The sequence below is a fragment of the Oncorhynchus tshawytscha genome, linkage group LG09 (genome assembly GCF_018296145.1).
Source record: "Oncorhynchus tshawytscha isolate Ot180627B linkage group LG09, Otsh_v2.0, whole genome shotgun sequence".
NCBI classification, from domain to species: domain Eukaryota; kingdom Metazoa; phylum Chordata; class Actinopteri; order Salmoniformes; family Salmonidae; genus Oncorhynchus; species Oncorhynchus tshawytscha.
Genome location: NC_056437.1, coordinates 76,852,701 through 76,869,559, shown reverse-complemented (window position 1 = coordinate 76,869,559; position 16,859 = coordinate 76,852,701). Strand labels below are relative to the sequence as shown.

Genomic DNA, 16,859 nt, shown 5'->3' with positions numbered 1-16,859 from the left:
CCCTCCTATCCATAGTCACACTATGGCTACCATTATAGGTTGATGGACTAAATAATAAAACAAAGACAATAAAACCGAATTAGATATAATTGGCACTTTCTCAGATATCTTGTTGCTCTCCTCCCTTCCTGCTCTACTCTCAGCTGGTTTACTTAGGTCTTTTTCTCCTCTTTCTCCAATAAGGTTCTCTGACATTATCCTCGCCACTATCTTGGCCACCAAGTCTGATATGTGTGGGAAGAAGTTTGAGCTGAAGATAGACAATGTGCGTTTCGTTGGGCACCCCACCCTCCTCCAGCATCCTCACACCATTCAGGTAAGATACTTTTTTGTGAATTTGTGATGGCCTGAGCATAATTACACATTCACCCGCAGAGATTCTCTGTCAGTCAGTCCAGCAGTACCATGAGATCTGAACAATGACTGTATATGAATGGATGGACAAAGCCATCAGTCACGTGACACAATTCATCCCTTTGTGAAGACTCAATAGCACATTTGAAGCCAAGGAAGTTGGTTAATATGGTGTCTCATGGATACATAACATGCGCAGTTTGAGCTACTCCAGAAAGTGACGTTGCAGGCTAGCTCCGTGCTGCCCCCTCTCAATGATTATATCAAGTTGAAGGCCTACCAGGGTACTGCAGGCTTCCATTAGTCATTCAGTAGATGCTCTTCTGCAGAGCGATTTACAGGAGCAGCTAAATAAATCAAATCAAATCAAATCAAATTTAATTTGTCACATACACATGGTTAGCAGATGTTAATGCGAGTGTAGCGAAATGCTTGTGCTTCTAGTTCTGACAATGCAGTAATAACCAACGAGTAATCTAACTAACAATTCCAAAACTACTACCTTATACACACAAGTGTAAAGGGATAAAGAATATGTACATAAAGATATATGAATGAGTGATGGTACAGAACGGCATAGGCAAGATGCAGTAGATGGTATCGAGTACAGTATATACATATGAGATGAGGATGTAAACAAAGTGGCATAGTTTAAAGTGGCTAGTGATACATGTATTACATAAAGATGCAGTAGATGATATAGAGTACAGTATATACGTAGACATATGAGATGAATAATGTAGGGTATGTAAACATTATATTAAGTAGCATTGTTTAAAGTGGCTAGTGATATTTTACATCAATTCCCATTATTAAAGTGGCTGGAGTTGAGTCAGTATGTTGGCAGCAGCCACTCAATGTTAGTGGTGGCTGTTTAACATGATGGCCTTGAGATAGAAGCTGTTTTTCAGTCTCTCGGTCCCAGCTTTGATGCACCTGTACTGACCTCGCCTTCTGGATGATAGCAGGGTGAACAGGCAGTGGCTCGGGTGGTTGTTGTCCTTGATGATCTTTAATGGCCTTCCTGTGACATCGGGTGGTACCTGGAGGGCAGGTAGTTTGCCCCCGGTGATGCGTTGTGCAGACCTCACTACCTTCTGGAGAGCCTTACGGTTGTGGGCGGAGCAGTTGCCGTACCAGGCGGTGATACAGTCCGACAGGATGCTCTCGATTGTGCATCTGTAGAAGTTTGTGAGTGCTTTTGGTGACAAGCCAAATTTCTTCAGCCTCCTGAGGTTGAAGAGGCGCTGCTGCGCCTTCTTCACGATGCTGTCTGTGTGGGTGGACCAATTCAGTTTGTCTGTGATGTGTACGCCGAGGAACTTAACTTACTACCCTCTCCACTACTGTTCCATCGATGTGGATAGGGGGGTGTTCCCTCTGCTGTTTCCTGAAGTCCACAATCATCTCCTTAGTTTTGTTGACGTTGAGTGTGAGGTTATTTTCCTGACACCACACTCCGAGGGCCCTCACCTCCTCCCTGTAGGCTGTCTCGTCGTTGTTGGTAATCAAGCCTACCACTGTTGTGTCGTCCGCAAACTTGATGATTGAGTTGGAGGCGTGCGTGGCCACGCAGTCGTGGGTGAACAGGGAGTACAGGAGAGGGCTCAGAACGCTCAGAACGCACCCTTGTGGGGCCCCAGTGTTGAGGATCAGCGGGGTGGAGATGTTGTTACCTACCCTCACCACCTGGGGGCGGCCCGTCAGGAAGTCCAGTACCCAGTTGCACAGGGTGGGGTCGAGACCCAGGGTCTCGAGCTTGATGACGAGTTTGGAGGGTACTATGGTGTTAAATGCTGAGCTGTAGTCAATGAACAGCATTCTCACATAGGTATTCCTCTTGTCCAGATGGGTTAGGGCAGTGTGGTTGAGATTGCATCGGGTTAAGTGCCTTGCTCAAAGGCACATTGATAGATTTTTTACCTAGTTGGCTCGGGGATTGGAACCAGCAACCTTTTGTTTTTAAAATAATCAGTTCAAGGACATACATCTGGTGTAATAGAAGCAATTATTGGTACCATGCTTGTCTTAGAATATTTTCATTTATTTACACGAAGATTGACCATGAAGATTGACATTTTTCCAATCACTACATTTTCCCAATCACTATTTTCTGCAAAAAAATTCTGCAGTACTGCGGTCGGCTTTGAACTTCGTGGCTTCAATGAGAGAGGGCAGTTCTTCTCCCCTCAATCTGAAACAGCAATTCTCCTTTGACTTCTAATTTCACTCTGAGACTGTGAATTCAGGTCCCTCGCTCCATCTAGTGGAAGAAGTGCCTTACATCTCAGTGTTTCACAATAATTATTTGACAATTTACCGAAGTAAGATCGAATGGTTGAATATAAGGGGTGGAGAAATCATTTGGAGTGAAATTCTAGGCAAATATTGAAATGGTTTGTAGCGTAACTAAAACGTATCTAACCTAAGTAGGTTGATGATAGGTACTATTCCATTCACTGGACTACATGTAGTCTATTGGAGGGTTGAAATTAGTGTCATGATGAACCTGATAACAAATTACTCAACTGGTGCAGTGAATAATTTGCTTTCCATAAAGACTTATTTAATCCATGTGATTTGTATGCTGTTGATTGTATCCAAATGGCAATTTCTCATCAGTGTGATCCCCTAAAAACCGAGCCTGAGCTGTATGTTAGTATCCTTACAAAATGGCCCTTTTCATAAAAGGCATGAATAAAAGGAGACATTTACAGCTGTTTATTCTATAACTTTGTCACAGGACTAACATGAATGTTTTCACTGTGTTGTTTTATACATTTCAATACATACAATAGCAATTATTATGATTTAAATTTATTATGATTTAAATAGTGGTGTGCAAAGCCATTGATCATAGTCAGAGTGATTTTAGAACATCTATTATATTTATTATCTTATTTCTTTCTGTCCAGGTGTCCAAGACAGACCCCTCACCTAAGAGGGAGATGCCCACCATGATCCTGTTCAGTGTTGTGTTTGCTCTGAGAGTAAGAACGTAATTTTTATTTTCCATAAATAGCTTTCTCTTTCCTCTTGAATATAATTATTGTCATGTCAATAATATTCCTCTTAATTTGATGAATAAGTGCTAATATTCAGGTTTGGATTAGCTAAATGTTTTCCACATTATGTGCTTATTTTACAAACAAACACCACATTCATTGGTGATAAATACATTTTCTCTAAATAAATTAAATAAATCAGCTGGTAATTTGGGTGGGTGAGGCCAGGTCAGGGAGAGTGCTTTCTCAGAAAGGGATGGGTCTCTCGGGGTGATAACATTCCAGCATGGGGTCTATCTGTGGTGGAAAGAAGGGTGAGAGCTGGGTGGGAGCATTGGGCTCTGTTTAATCACTCTACCAGGCATGGCACGACCGTCCCCTGGGCATGACTCAGCCTGGCAGACTGCTGATTCACTGGAGGCTGCCTAGCCCTGCACAGCTGAGACTGGGCGGAATGTGCACAGTCATGTTCTAACCTCATATCTGCCCAGCAACCCACCCAGCCTGTCACTCACTGGCATTTTCTATGGCTCTGCACCTAACATGAGAATGCAGAAAATGATGTCCTGCCCTTTTGACTTGTTTGGTTTTTATTTTGAAATATGAGTAATTTGTTTAAATACATTATTGATTCATTGATTCATTTTTTTGTAATTGAGTGCCAGTAATGTCACTCAATCTCGGGTTCACCCAAAATGATTTAACTGCAAAAATACAATTTGACATGCATGTATTGATAAAATATCTGATATTATTTTTGTATAGTATGCAATTTTTTTCTAAATGAGCAGTTTGGAACGAGGGTCATTTTACCAGTCAATAATAAAATAAAATGGTTATTATTGAACCTCTAAATGGATTATGCTGCTAATATTGCTGTTTTGAAGTTAGAGATTACAATATTTTAAAGTCAACATGTTTTGCAGTCAGCAATGCTGCTAATACTGAGATCTAGTGATGTAAACAAACCGATATCTTGGGTTACTGACTTACGGACCATAGATTCCCTATTTGTTACAATTACAATGTAATCATTTAGTAGATGCTCACAATTTCAACCAAGGTGTTATAACTATTACAGATTTATAATCATCTACAAACTAATAATAATGTACATTTTAGTAGTAAAAAATTAAAGGGATATTTTGTCAATTTAGGCCCGTTATCTACCTCCCCAGAGTCTGATGAACTCGTGGATACCATTTTTATGTCTCTGCGTGCAGTTTGAAGGAAGTTGCTACCCAGTGTTAGCGCAATGACTGGAAGTCTATACACTTCCAGTCCTAACGCTAGTAAGAATTGGCTCACGACACGACCTTTTCCTTCCTTCATACTGGACGCAGAGACATAAAAATGATATCGACGAGTTCATCTGACTATGGGGAGTTAGATAAAGAGCCTTAATTGCCACAATCTCGAAGTATCCCTTTAACCAAGTGTTGAAGTGTGGCCAGTGTTCCAGTTGCTTTGCACCAGTGTCTCATGCCGTCTCTCTGTCCCTGCGCCCCTTACAGGCCAACGCCGACCCGTCAGTCATCAGCTGCATGCACAACTTGTCCCGGCGCATCGCCATCGCCCTGCAGCACGAGGAGCGCCGCTGCCAGTACCTCACCAGAGAGGCCAAGCTGATGCTGGCCGTGCAGGACGAGGTCACCAACATGACCGAGAGTGAGTCACATGCTACATACCCAAAACACACCACTCAGTGCTTGAGTCTAGTACCAAAAAGTACCCTCCATTAAGTACCATATACCATGAAGTACCCACTTTACTCTGATAGCATTTTACAGAACAATGCATATATTTTCCTCTCCATATTGTTCCAAAGAAGATGGGAATGAGAGGTGTCTGTCAAAGTCTTCATGTGACATGGATTTACAATGTCATGGAGAGGTCAATGTATGTGACTTGATTTTCTGTGTTTTCGTTCTTAGCTGATGGCAGCCCTCAGTCACCGTTCAGACAAATCCTTCCTAAATGCAAGCTTGCCAGGGACTTGAAGGAGGCATATGACAGGTTTGTAAAAACACCCTACAAAATGATGTATTTGTGGATAGTTTCTTTGTTCTTACAGTGCAGGTGTAATAATAGAGTCTGTGTTGTGTTTCTAGCCTGTGTACAACAGGGGTGGTGAGGCTCCATATCAACAACTGGCTGGAGGTGAGCTTCTGTTTACCTCACAAGATCCACCGGGTAGGGGGCAACCACGTACCCCCAGAGGCTCTGGAGCGTAGCCTCAAGGCCATAAGGTGTGTATGCGTGTGAGTTTGTGAGCTACTGAACACTGTTTGTGACGTGTGTGTTACAAGTTGTAACTGACGGCAGAACTTTGTAGGATTTCATTGTATGTGGACATTAGGTTGATCTGATTGTATTATGGAACGTTTTACAGTAATTTTATAGAGAGAGAAGTCTTTGTGGTAACAGTTAGCTCTTGTGGCCTGCTTCTTTATGTGGAACAATTAACTGCATCTGGTGAGCAGCTCCACCAATAATTTCCTGTAGGCCACAGCGCCACCTAATGGCATTCTTTATTTACTTCTTCTGCCTTTCACATGCTTATGTTTAGTCAGAGCAATGTTACAGCGTCTTCATCTCAAAATACTACAAGTCCAATTTTCCCTTAGTAAAACATACATTGAAACTTAAATATAAGCTACAATAATAGCTATATATTATGAGTATTTTCCAAGAAAAAAATGAGCACATTTCTAGCAATTTAATTTACCTTTATTTAACTAGGCAAGTCAGTTAAGAACAAATTCTTATTTTCAATGGCCAAGGAACAGTGGGTTAACTGCCTGTTCAGGGGCAGAACGACAGATTTGTAACTTGTCAGCTCGGAGATTCGATCTTGCAACCTTTCAGTTACAAATCCAACGCTCTAACCACTAGGCTACCTGCCACCCCCAATGAAGGGGCACTAAGTGTATTTCCATACACTTCATGGACTATATAGAATGTAACTAGTGATAATTAGTCATTAACATGGGCTCTGTGTTAAATGTATGTGTTGTTGTCCCCCAGGCCGTATCACGCTCTGCTGTTGCTGGACAGTGAGAAGGCTCTGCTGGCCCAGCTGCCTTTGGACTGCTCTCCTGCTCTGGTGCGCCTCATTAAGACCTGCTCTGCAGTAAAGAACCTGCAGCAGCTGGCACAGGATGCAGACCTGAACCTGTTACAGGTTTGTATGAGCACCTTGTATCAGTGACACCAGCCTCAAATTCAAATACATGGGTATTTGATTTTATTATTTTAGTACTTGTTTTCTGTGTATTTGAGTATTTTCAAATAATGTGGCTGAATAAAATACTTATTAGAAGTATGTAAATGTATTTAAAATAATTTCCTATAAATAGCCTACTATTATTTGAAAGCATTTTCAAATACTAATTTCAAATATTATTTTCAAATGCCTGGGTTAAATGCATAGGAGTGTATTTGATTCAGTGTATTTTAGTATTTTTAAATACTTTCCAAAGTGTATTTCCAAATACGTTCCAATATTCAACTGCTTGTCTTTAAAAATGAAATATAAATACTTACTTCCAAATGTATTTGAAAGCAATTGAAATACCCTAAATAGTAAATACCCTAAATTTGTAGCCAGGTTTATTTGACATCAGCCCAATTTTCAACAGGGGACTATATTTCATTGTAAGTTGCTGAAAACTAACATGCTGCAGTATAAAGAATTGTCAATAAAAAAGAATAGCAAGTCATTACAAACTGTCCTCAATGTCACACCATGGCGTTGGTGTCATGTTGCTGTTCTCATACTGCCATCTAGTGGAGTAAATTAGGAATCTTCTTTCTCTTCAGTAATATTTCATTTCAATAGACATGTTCTGTCCATGCCCAATAATGCATTTTCACAGTTACATGTTTGCTTCTGTTTGTTGTGTGTGCAGATCTTCCAGATTGCTGCTCACCTGGTGTACTGGGGAAAAGCCATCATAGTGTACCCTCTGTGTGAGAACAATGTCTACATGCTGTCCCCACACGCCAACATCAGCCTGTGAGTATCTGTGTGTGAGTGTTTGAACAGCCTCGTGCTCCCTTTCTCTCCTTCTCTCATTCCTTCCATGCCTCATTAACAGGGTGTGTATTGAGAGGTGGCTAAACTAATGAACCAGACACTGTAATCTGTACATCCATTTTATACCAACATAATAAACTCATCATGAGCATCGGGGCGCTAATGTTGAATTATGATTGGCTTATGACCTAATGATTGGATGGTGAATCTATAACAAAATGTGATGTCATATAATGTTAACTCATTATTTTTGTTGACTGAATTAGATTTCCTTTGGGCCACTGTGTCCGTCTGTATTTTGTACTGTAGACTGAAAGGATTCTCTCCTGCTTGAACATTTGTACCGGGCACAATATGAAGAAGTAAGAAATCACCATCTCCTTCTTCTTGCATAGGTACTCTCCATTGGCTGAGGCGTTTGGCCAGCAGTTCCCAGGTCATGACCTGCCTTCCATGCTGGCCAAGTTCTCCCTGCCCCTCTCACTGTCTGAGTTTAGGAACCCACTGGATGCTTCTGTGCAGGAGGTAGGTCTATTAGGAAATACACACGCTCGTTTTGATTAAAAGATAGCTTCCAGAAAGCTACTCAGCATATAATCAGAAATGCTGATGTCTGAAGCAGAAAGAGCGTCTGGGCTCTCTCCCAGACCCATCCTGGTTTGGCCGAGCTCTCTAAGCGAAGATGATAAATAATAAAAGACATCACATCAACTCCATCCTTCTCAACATTTATTTTTCATGGGAACAGGACCAGAACACACAGCTATTTCTTGGTTCTATTTTGGGCCAGGTTGGAACCTGTCTGTCTGAAACAGATGTGCCCAGTTACAGGGTGACACTTCTTCCAGTTCCACGTGTTCAGTTATTTTCTTTGTGTGGTGTCTCTGATCCAGTTTGTCCCTTCTCCTTTCCCCTCCACCTCTGGCCAGGCCCAGCTGATCCAGATGGTGGTGTGGATGCTCCAGCGGCGCCTGCTGATCCAGCTCCATACCTATGTGTGTCTGCTGGTGCCCCCTAGTGAGGAGGAGTCAGGTCTGCTGCGGGACGAGGAGCTCCCTCTGGTGGCCCGGGTGGGGGGCCGCAGCCTCAGCACGCCCAGCGCACTCAGCTTCGGATCCCCAAGTATGTGAACTGCCCCTTCAACCAGCTGTCTTGCACTCTGGGGGTGAAGTGTTGATGAAGTACGCTCTATTCTTATGATAGAGTATGTTTTAATATACTACCGTACCTGGTTAACCTGTTCAAAAGGGTTACCTGCTACAGTTGTGCCACTAGTCAGCTAATCATCAACCCCTGTCTGTCATTCCTCCTCCTCAATCAATGTCTGTCTCACTCATTCTCTCCACCCCTCACTCTCTCTCTCTGTAGCCAGCAGTGATGACATGACCCTGACCAGTCCCAGTATGGATAACTCCAGTGCAGAACTGCTTCCTGGTGGAGACTCTCCACTAAACAGGAGGATGACGGAGACGTTACTGGCCAGCCTGACAGAGCACGAGCGCCAGGTCATCCTCAACATCCCGGCTGCACAGAGCCCTGAAGACCTGCGCATGTTTGCCAGGTAAAGTATGTCCCCTGCCCTTTACTAGTTGGCACCAAGGTGGGCTACTGTATTTCAGTGGCTGTGGACAGTGGCGTAATGGCGCCCTCTATTGTGTAACAGCCAGTATGACAGGTGGGATGGGTCGTTTTGAAGGACCTGGGCTGGAGGCTCTTGTGACTCGTATATTTTCAGAACAAACATACATCTGTCAGCTTGGTCTTGTGGAGAATGAAAGGATTTTTGTTTAAAAAATTGAACAAAATTTTGAAAAAATATTTTTCTCATCCTGTCGTCATGTAACAATATATGGGAAAGAGAATGTTATTTTTCGGTTGTGTAGCAATTGTTGAGTTGCAAAAGTGAGAAAAAGCTTGAAGGAAAACGCCAAAACCCTAAGCAGTGAATCAATAGCGTGACTGCATAGTGTGCAGGATGCACTAATGTGATTACTGGCTCTAACAAGTGCTGCTTCATGCTAGATTTACTCAGCTAATGATTTGGTGGAGAATTTGCTTTAGTCTAATTTCTCTGCCTCTTGTGTGATGTTCCTTCCAGGCTGCTGCACTACTTCCGAGGACACCATCACCTGGAGGAGATCATGTATAATGAAAACATGAGGCGCTCTCAGCTGAAGACCCTCTTTGACAAATTCAGAAGTGTTCTGGTGGTCACCAACCATGAGGATCCTGTCATCTCCCTCTTCCAGTCTCCTCTGGAGTAGAGGTCTGTCATCTCCCTCTTCCACTCTCCTCTGGAGTAGAGGTCTGTCATCTCCCTCTTCCACTCTCCTCTGGAGTAGAGGTCTGTCATCTCCCTCTTCCAGTCTCCTCTGGAGTAGAGGTCTGTCATCTCCCTCTTCCACTCTCCTCTGGAGTAGAGGTCTGTCATCTCCCTCTTCCACTCTCCTCTGGAGTAGAGAGGTCTGTCATGAGATGAAGGACCCTTTCTGAAATACCAGACGGACAGAATGATACAGACTGCTGCTGTACAAAGGCCTTATTATGGTGCTTGCTGCTTTCAGCCAACTGGATAATATTGCAATTTGAGGTAACTAATATACTGTACTCATCTATCAATGCACCAGAAAAATATACTGATTTAAAAAAGCATAACTGTGTCTGCTCTGCTTGGGGGAATGTGAGTAAATGGATGTAGCTTTTAGATGATTTAATTTGTCCCTTTGTCTCTTAGATGTTTTACGTTCAATGCCTTGTTTTCAATACTACATGATTGAATAACAGTGTGTGAAGAGCTTTAGTGACACCTATAAATTGGGCAGTTTAAACACTGTACTCCACTTGAGCCTTTCCATTTGGAGGATTCCCAAAAGTGATAAATCATCTCCAACAAACACAATGTAGGAAAACAACCCCAATGCTCATTCCAGGCTGCAGGCAAGGCTGCCTCCCCCAGGGGTCTCAGTGGGAGGGAAAGAATGAAAAGATGCCAAACATCAGACATGCTGTTTCTGCTTTGAGAGAAGGAGCACGACGTTCCAAACATCTGTGAAATCAATGATTACAAAATAACTTTTCAAGCAAGGACTTTTATTAAAAAACAGGTGGAAGATTGAGAATGACTGGAATGGAAATTCTAGTTGCTTTGATAGCAGGGAGGGGAGGCTAGATCAAATATTTTACAGATGTTTGGAATGTAGTTTAATCATTTGTAGCATACAAACATGGCATATTCCATATCTGTGGGATTTGTGTTTGTGCAACAATGTGTATGTATTGAGTCTGGATTCCCCTCGGAGCAAACATTTTGGCTTTGGGTCTTTTGCAATGATTTGCCTATAGCTAGACCAAATTACTGAAATAGCTCATAGCTGACATGTTTTCACTTGCTCTAGCATTGTCTGTAAAAAGCTGGTTATAGTTAAGAAAAAAACATTATGTACTCATCATGGTTTGATACAATTCCAAAAATATTCCCAATTTCAACTCTCTGTCTCTGCCTGTTTGTCCACTACACTCACACAGTGGTGACCACGCAGATAGAAGCGCAGGGGTTTGGTGGCCCATTCCCCATGAGAGTCAATGCCGATCCGGCTTGCTGAGACCACCTCCCTGAGGCCTGGCTCTTGCGGTCCTATCTGGAGGTCCCCCTCCAGCCACACCTCTGGCTCTGAGGCTAGGTCTCTCCGGTCGAAGCAGCGTGGTATGTCCAGGGCCTGGCACAGCTTTGAGGGACCATTGCATAGCTCCTTGTCCTTCAGGGGCCGGGCCCCCTCTCTCCGCCTGGCTGTCCGCAGCTGCCTCATCAGAGGCAGGCCATGTAGAGGCTCCAGAGCCCGCAGAAGCACGGCAGCACCCTCCCCTAGAGAGAACAAACACAGGGCATGATAGAGCGGAGCCATACTGTCTCCTTCCTTTGCCCTTTCTCCAGTGTGAATGAATGGATAATAACATGGTGCAACATATAATATGTCTTCAATAATGAGAAACAGTTGAAAAAAAGAGAGAACTATGGCCTAATGAAAGTAACATGGGGGAGCCTGGGAGATACAACACTACTTAGTCTCTAATGAGGTGATTTTCCTACAGATGAGGCCAACACACTGAACTTTACTACATGTGGTTTTAATGGCAGTTTGGTTTATTACTGGTGGTTTGTTCCACTGCCTTCAGGGTAAGCCTGGCTGTTGTACTGTTTTGTTGTATGGTCTTACCTTGACTGGAAACATTCATACAGAGGTAGATGCCGTAGATGGGGTACACATAGATGGTGCTGGGTTTCATAAACATCGCTGTGTTCCTCTCAGTGCATTTTCCCCCAGCAGAGTGAGAGGCCTTGTCCTCTCCTCCCAGGTAGGCCTCAGTCTCCACCACCCTCCCTCTCAGCTCAGTGCCATCCGCACTCCGACGCACCAATACCTTGCAGCACAAACAAGGGATGGCCTAAATAAAGACTTTCCTTCATGTGTGTCCTCAGTGGGTATGTCTTCAGTAGGAACTTGATCTATTGTTGTCTCTGAAGAGAACTAGACTACATTTGTAGGGTCACAATAAGCCCTGCTGATGGTGTATGTGTGCCAATGGCTGTGCAACCGCTAGCTGGACTCCAATGTTGTTACAGGAACACAGAAACAGCACACATTTTCCCACCATGTTTATCTAGGTCATTCAACTCATCAACTCAAGAAGTGAAAAAATGATTGCCTATTAACAATGACAAGCCACCAGGGTCTGCCAATCTAGATGGAAAATGACTGATGATAATAGCAGATGATATTGCCACTCCTATTTGCCACATCTTCAATTTAAACCTACTAGAGAGTGTGTGCCCTCAGGCCTGGAGGGAAGCTAAAGTCATTCTGCTACCCAAGAATAGTAAAGCCCCCTTTACTGGCTCAAATAGCCGATCAATCAGCCTGTTACCAACCCTAAGTAAAGTTCTGGGAAAAAATGGTATTTTACAGTAAACAGAATTTCAGCATGCTTATAGGGATGGACACTCAACAAGCCCAGCACCTACACAAATGACTGATGATTGGCTGAGAGAAATTGATAAAATGATTGTGGGGGCTGTCTTGTTAGACTTTAGTGCAGCTTTTGACATTATCGATCATAGTCTGCTGCTGGAAAAGCGTATGTGTTATGGCTTTACACCCCCTGCTATAATGTGGATAAAGAGTTACTTATCTTAATGGAAGCCTATCAAATATAGTCCAGTTAGAATCAGGAATTTTTAATAACAACATGCCACTGACTGAGTAAAGCCAGAGTGTCTATATGTATGCGGATAACTCAACACTATACACGTCAGCTACTACAGCGACTGAAATGACTGCAACACTCAACAAAGAGCTGCAGTTAGTTTCAGAGTGGGTGGCAAGGAATAAGTTAGCCCTAAATATTTCTAAAACTAAAAGCATTGTATTTGGAACAAAACACCCACTAAACCCTAAACATTGTCATAAATAATGTGTAAATTGAGCAAGTTGATGACTAAACTGCTTGGAGTAAAACTAGATTGTAAAATACCATAGTGAAAATATATTGATGCAGTAGTAGCTAAGATGGGGAGAAGTCTGTCTATAATAAAGCGATGCTCTGCCTACTTAACACAATAAGGCAGGTCCTACAGGCCCTAGTTTTGTCGCACCTTGACTACTGTTCAGTCGAGTGGTCAGGTGCCACAAAAATTAAATTGGCTCAGAACAGGACAGCACAGCTGGCCCTTGGATGTACACAGAGAGCTAATATTAATAATATGCATGTCAATCTCTCCTGGCTGAAAGATTGACTTCATCACTACTTTTATTTATGAGAGGTATTGACATGTTGAATGCACCGAACTGTCTGTCTAAACTACTGGCACATAGCTCGGACACCCATGCATACCCCACAAGACATGCCACAAGAGGTCTCTTCACAGTCCCCAAGTCCAGAACAGACTATTGGAGGCACAGAGTACTACATAGAGCCATGACTACATGGAACTCTATTCCACATCAAGTAACTGACGCAAGCAGTACAATTCAATTTTAAAAACAGATTTTAAAAAAACCTTATGAAACAGCGGGACTGTGAAGCAACACAAACATTGGCACAGACACATGCATACACACAAAATAACATACACACTATACATACAGTGGGGCAAAAAAATATTTAGTCAGCCACCAATTGTGCAAGTCCTCCCACTTAAAAAGATGAGAGAGGCCTGTAATTTTCATCATAGGTACACTTCAATTATGACAGACAAAATGAGAAAATAAAATCCAGAAAATCACATTGTAGGATTTTTTATTAATTAATTTGCAAATTATGGTGGAATATAAGTATTTGGTCACCTACAAACAAGCAAGATTTCTGGCTCTCACAGACCTGTAACAACTTCTTTAAGAGGCTCCTCTGTCCTCCACTCGTTACCTGTATTAATGGTACCTGTTTGAACTTGTTATCAGTATAAAAAACACCCGTCCACAACCTCAAACAGTCACACTCCAAACTCCACTATGGCCAAGACCAAAGAGCTGTCAAAGGACACCAGAAACAAAATTGTAGACCTGCACCAGGCTGGGAAGACTGAATCTGCAATAGGTAAGCAGCTTGGTTTGAAGAAATCAACTGTGGGAGCAATTATTAGGAAATGGAAGACATACAAGACCACTGATAATCTCCCTCGATCAGGGGCTCCACGCAAGATCTCACCCCGTGGGGTCAAAATGATCACAAGAACGGTGAGCAAAAATCCGAGAACCACACGGGGGGACCTAGTGAATGACCTGCAGAGAGCTGGGACCAAAGTAACAAAGCCTACATCAGTAACACACTACACCGCCAGGGACTCAAATCCTGCAGTGCTAGACGTGTCCCCCTGCTTAAGCCAGTACATGTCCAGGCCCGTCTGAAGTTTGCTAGAGAGCATTTGGATGATCCAGAAGAAGATTGGGAGAATGTCATATGGTCAGATGAAACCAAAATGTAACTTTTTGGTAAAAACTCAACTCGTCGTGTTTGGAGGACAAAGAATGCTGAGTTGCATCCAAAGAACACCATACCTACTGTGAAGCATGGTGGTGGAAACATCATTCTTTGGGGCTGTTTTTCTGCAAAGGGACCAGGACGACTGATCCGTGTAAAGGAAAGAATGAATGGGGCCATGTATCGTGAGATTTTGAGTGAAAACCACCTTCCATCAGCAAGGGCATTGAAGATGAAACGTGGCTGGGTCTTTCAGCATGACAATGATCCCAAACACACCGCCCGGGCAACGAAGGGGTGGCTTCGTAAGAAGCATTTCAAGGTCCTGGAGTGGCCTAGCCAGTCTCCAGATCTCAACCCCATAGAAAATCTTTGGAGGGAGTTGAAAATCTGTGTTGCCCAGCAACAGCCCCAAAACATCACTGCTCTAGAGGAGATCTGCATGGAGGAATGGGCCAAAATACCAGCAACAGTGTGTGAAAACCTTGTGAAGACTTACAGAAAACGTTTGACCTCTGTCATTGCCAACAAAGGGTATATAACAAAGTATTGAGATAAACCTTTGTTATGACCAAATACTTATTTTCCACCATAATTTGCAAATAAATTCATTAAAAATCCTACAATGTGATTTTCTGGATTTTTTTTTCTCATTTTGTCTCATAGTTGAAGTGTACCTATGATGAAAATTACAGGCCTCTCTCATCTTTTTAAGTGGGAGAACTTGCACAATTGGTGGCTGACTAAATACTTTTTTGCCCCACTGTACACATGGATTTAGTACTGTAGATATGTGGTAGTGGTGGAGTAGGGGCCTGAGGATGCACAGCGTGTTGTAAAATCTGTGAATGTATTGCAATGTTTTAAAATTGTATAAACTGCCTTCATTTTGCTGGACCCCAGGAAGAGTAGCTGCTGCTTTGGCAGCAGCTTATGGGGATCCATAATAAATACAAAATCAACAGAGGCCATGAGACTTCATTGAGAAGGCATTTAGTATAGGTGTTGCTGGGGGGGGGACAAAGTAGTATAAAATGAGGTTAATGTGAGAAGGAAAACAATATTTCTCTACAAGATAAGTCCTCTCCCATCAGTTGTTTGGATCTCAGTCAGCACCAACTACTCAGAGTCAGAGGGTTTCTTTCAGTGCCATTGAAAGAAGTCACCATTGAGGAGAGCAATTATTTCAGCATTGAGCAAAGGACTGTTCACAAACCACACAGTGTTCTGAGGCAGTGTGTGCTGGAAGGCTGGTGGAATGCATGATCACACCGGGGGGAACCAAGCTTCTCTGACAATTAACAACCAGCCCGGAAGCCTTGCCACATGATAATGGCTTTCATACTTTTTATTACAGCCTTCCTGTAAACTGGTCCAGACTTAGCTTAATTAAACACAAACATGCACAGGATTCAGCCACTGGAGGGCTTAAAAAGAAGCAAAGTGCAAAGGAGTCATGGCTATGATTATTAATAGTAACTCTGCATACCAAGCACTTCCTGGCTTTGAAATTTGCTGGTCGTTTGAATGCAAGCACAGTGTTTCTGTTCAGGATTAAAATAGATGACATTTCCAACTCTTAGTTGCAACAATAATCCTTAGAGGTGACTACAGATTGTTACACCAGATAATCATTTTTGTTTTTCCATTTGTGTTCCATGAAGTAATCCAACAATATGTACTCTACCATCTTGTCTATTACAAGTTTAAAAAAAAGTTAAATCACATTATCTGGTGTAACAATCTGTAGCTATATCAGGGGTAGACATTAGTCCACAAAGAGCCCCCTTCCCATCACGAGGGCTGCCCTAGTCATAGGCCTAGCTACTGTGTTATAATCTATATATGATCAAGGGTTATTCAACAGCGGTTTGGGTTACAATGATGTTTGATTCTAGGGAACGTACCTTGCCCAGGAATGCTTTAGCCAAACTTATACAGGGCTGGTTGAAGAACTCTTCTCCAAGCCTTTGAGGGTTCCCCTCCTTGAAGAAGTACTGACTCTTCACTGTCCCTGGTTTAACATCACCGCTCTCATGGTCATGGACGGTAGACCTCACCTGTCTCAGTGACACGCCCTTTTTTACTTGGTCCTCGGACTCAGGTACGGGTATTTGCGTCCTCTTTCGTCCTGACATTGCTTGATGTACCCGAGCTTGTAATCGAGTAAAATAGCTACCTGGCCAGAGAAACTTATAACTAACGTGTTCGTCTGTGAACTAAGGCTGAAAACATTAGCTAGCTAAGTTAGTATTTTTGTTTTGTTGCAACGATTTAGGGTTGTTGAGGCACATTTATGTTAGCCAGAACATACAGACCTATTCAGTATGCAACATCAATAACGTCCGTTTCCTATGTATTAATCTGAAATTGGTTTTGCACCCACAAATGATTTGTTATAGGAAATATTTGTCAAAAGCCGGTTTGGCTTGCTAGCTGTATCGCTTGGGATGCTGGGACTTCTGCTGCGTTGAGAACTAAGTGGG

The 16,859-nt window shown here is 42.7% G+C and overlaps 2 protein-coding genes across 4 annotated transcripts in view; one reads left to right on the top strand and one right to left on the bottom strand.

Moving 5' to 3' along the window:
• The window catches only part of LOC112258716 (GATOR complex protein NPRL3), a 15,075-nt gene extending 3,213 nt beyond the window's left edge, over positions 1-11,862 (top strand). For 2 of the 3 annotated variants that reach the window (XM_024433242.2, XM_024433239.2), the window contains 11 exons: positions 184-316; positions 3,270-3,344; positions 4,874-5,027; positions 5,294-5,375; positions 5,471-5,608; positions 6,387-6,543; positions 7,271-7,377; positions 7,794-7,923; positions 8,328-8,520; positions 8,767-8,959; positions 9,497-10,229. In XM_024433242.2, coding sequence (XP_024289010.1) covers positions 184-316; positions 3,270-3,344; positions 4,874-5,027; positions 5,294-5,375; positions 5,471-5,608; positions 6,387-6,543; positions 7,271-7,377; positions 7,794-7,923; positions 8,328-8,520; positions 8,767-8,959; positions 9,497-9,662 — 1,528 coding nt within the window. In that variant the 3' untranslated portion in view covers positions 9,663-10,229. Of the gene's footprint in view, positions 1-183; positions 317-3,269; positions 3,345-4,873; positions 5,028-5,293; positions 5,376-5,470; positions 5,609-6,386; positions 6,544-7,270; positions 7,378-7,793; positions 7,924-8,327; positions 8,521-8,766; positions 8,960-9,496; positions 10,230-10,923 lie in introns of those variants that run through there. The other variant, XR_002954772.2, reaches the window with a different exon arrangement.
• Positions 10,468-16,859, bottom strand: mpg (N-methylpurine DNA glycosylase). Its single transcript, XM_024433243.2, has 3 exons — positions 16,281-16,859; positions 11,613-11,817; positions 10,468-11,260 (listed from the first exon to the last, which is right to left on the bottom strand). The coding sequence occupies exons 1-3, from the start codon at positions 16,509-16,511 to the stop codon at positions 10,881-10,883; spliced, it is 816 nt and encodes a 271-aa protein (XP_024289011.1). The 5' UTR covers positions 16,512-16,859; the 3' UTR covers positions 10,468-10,880.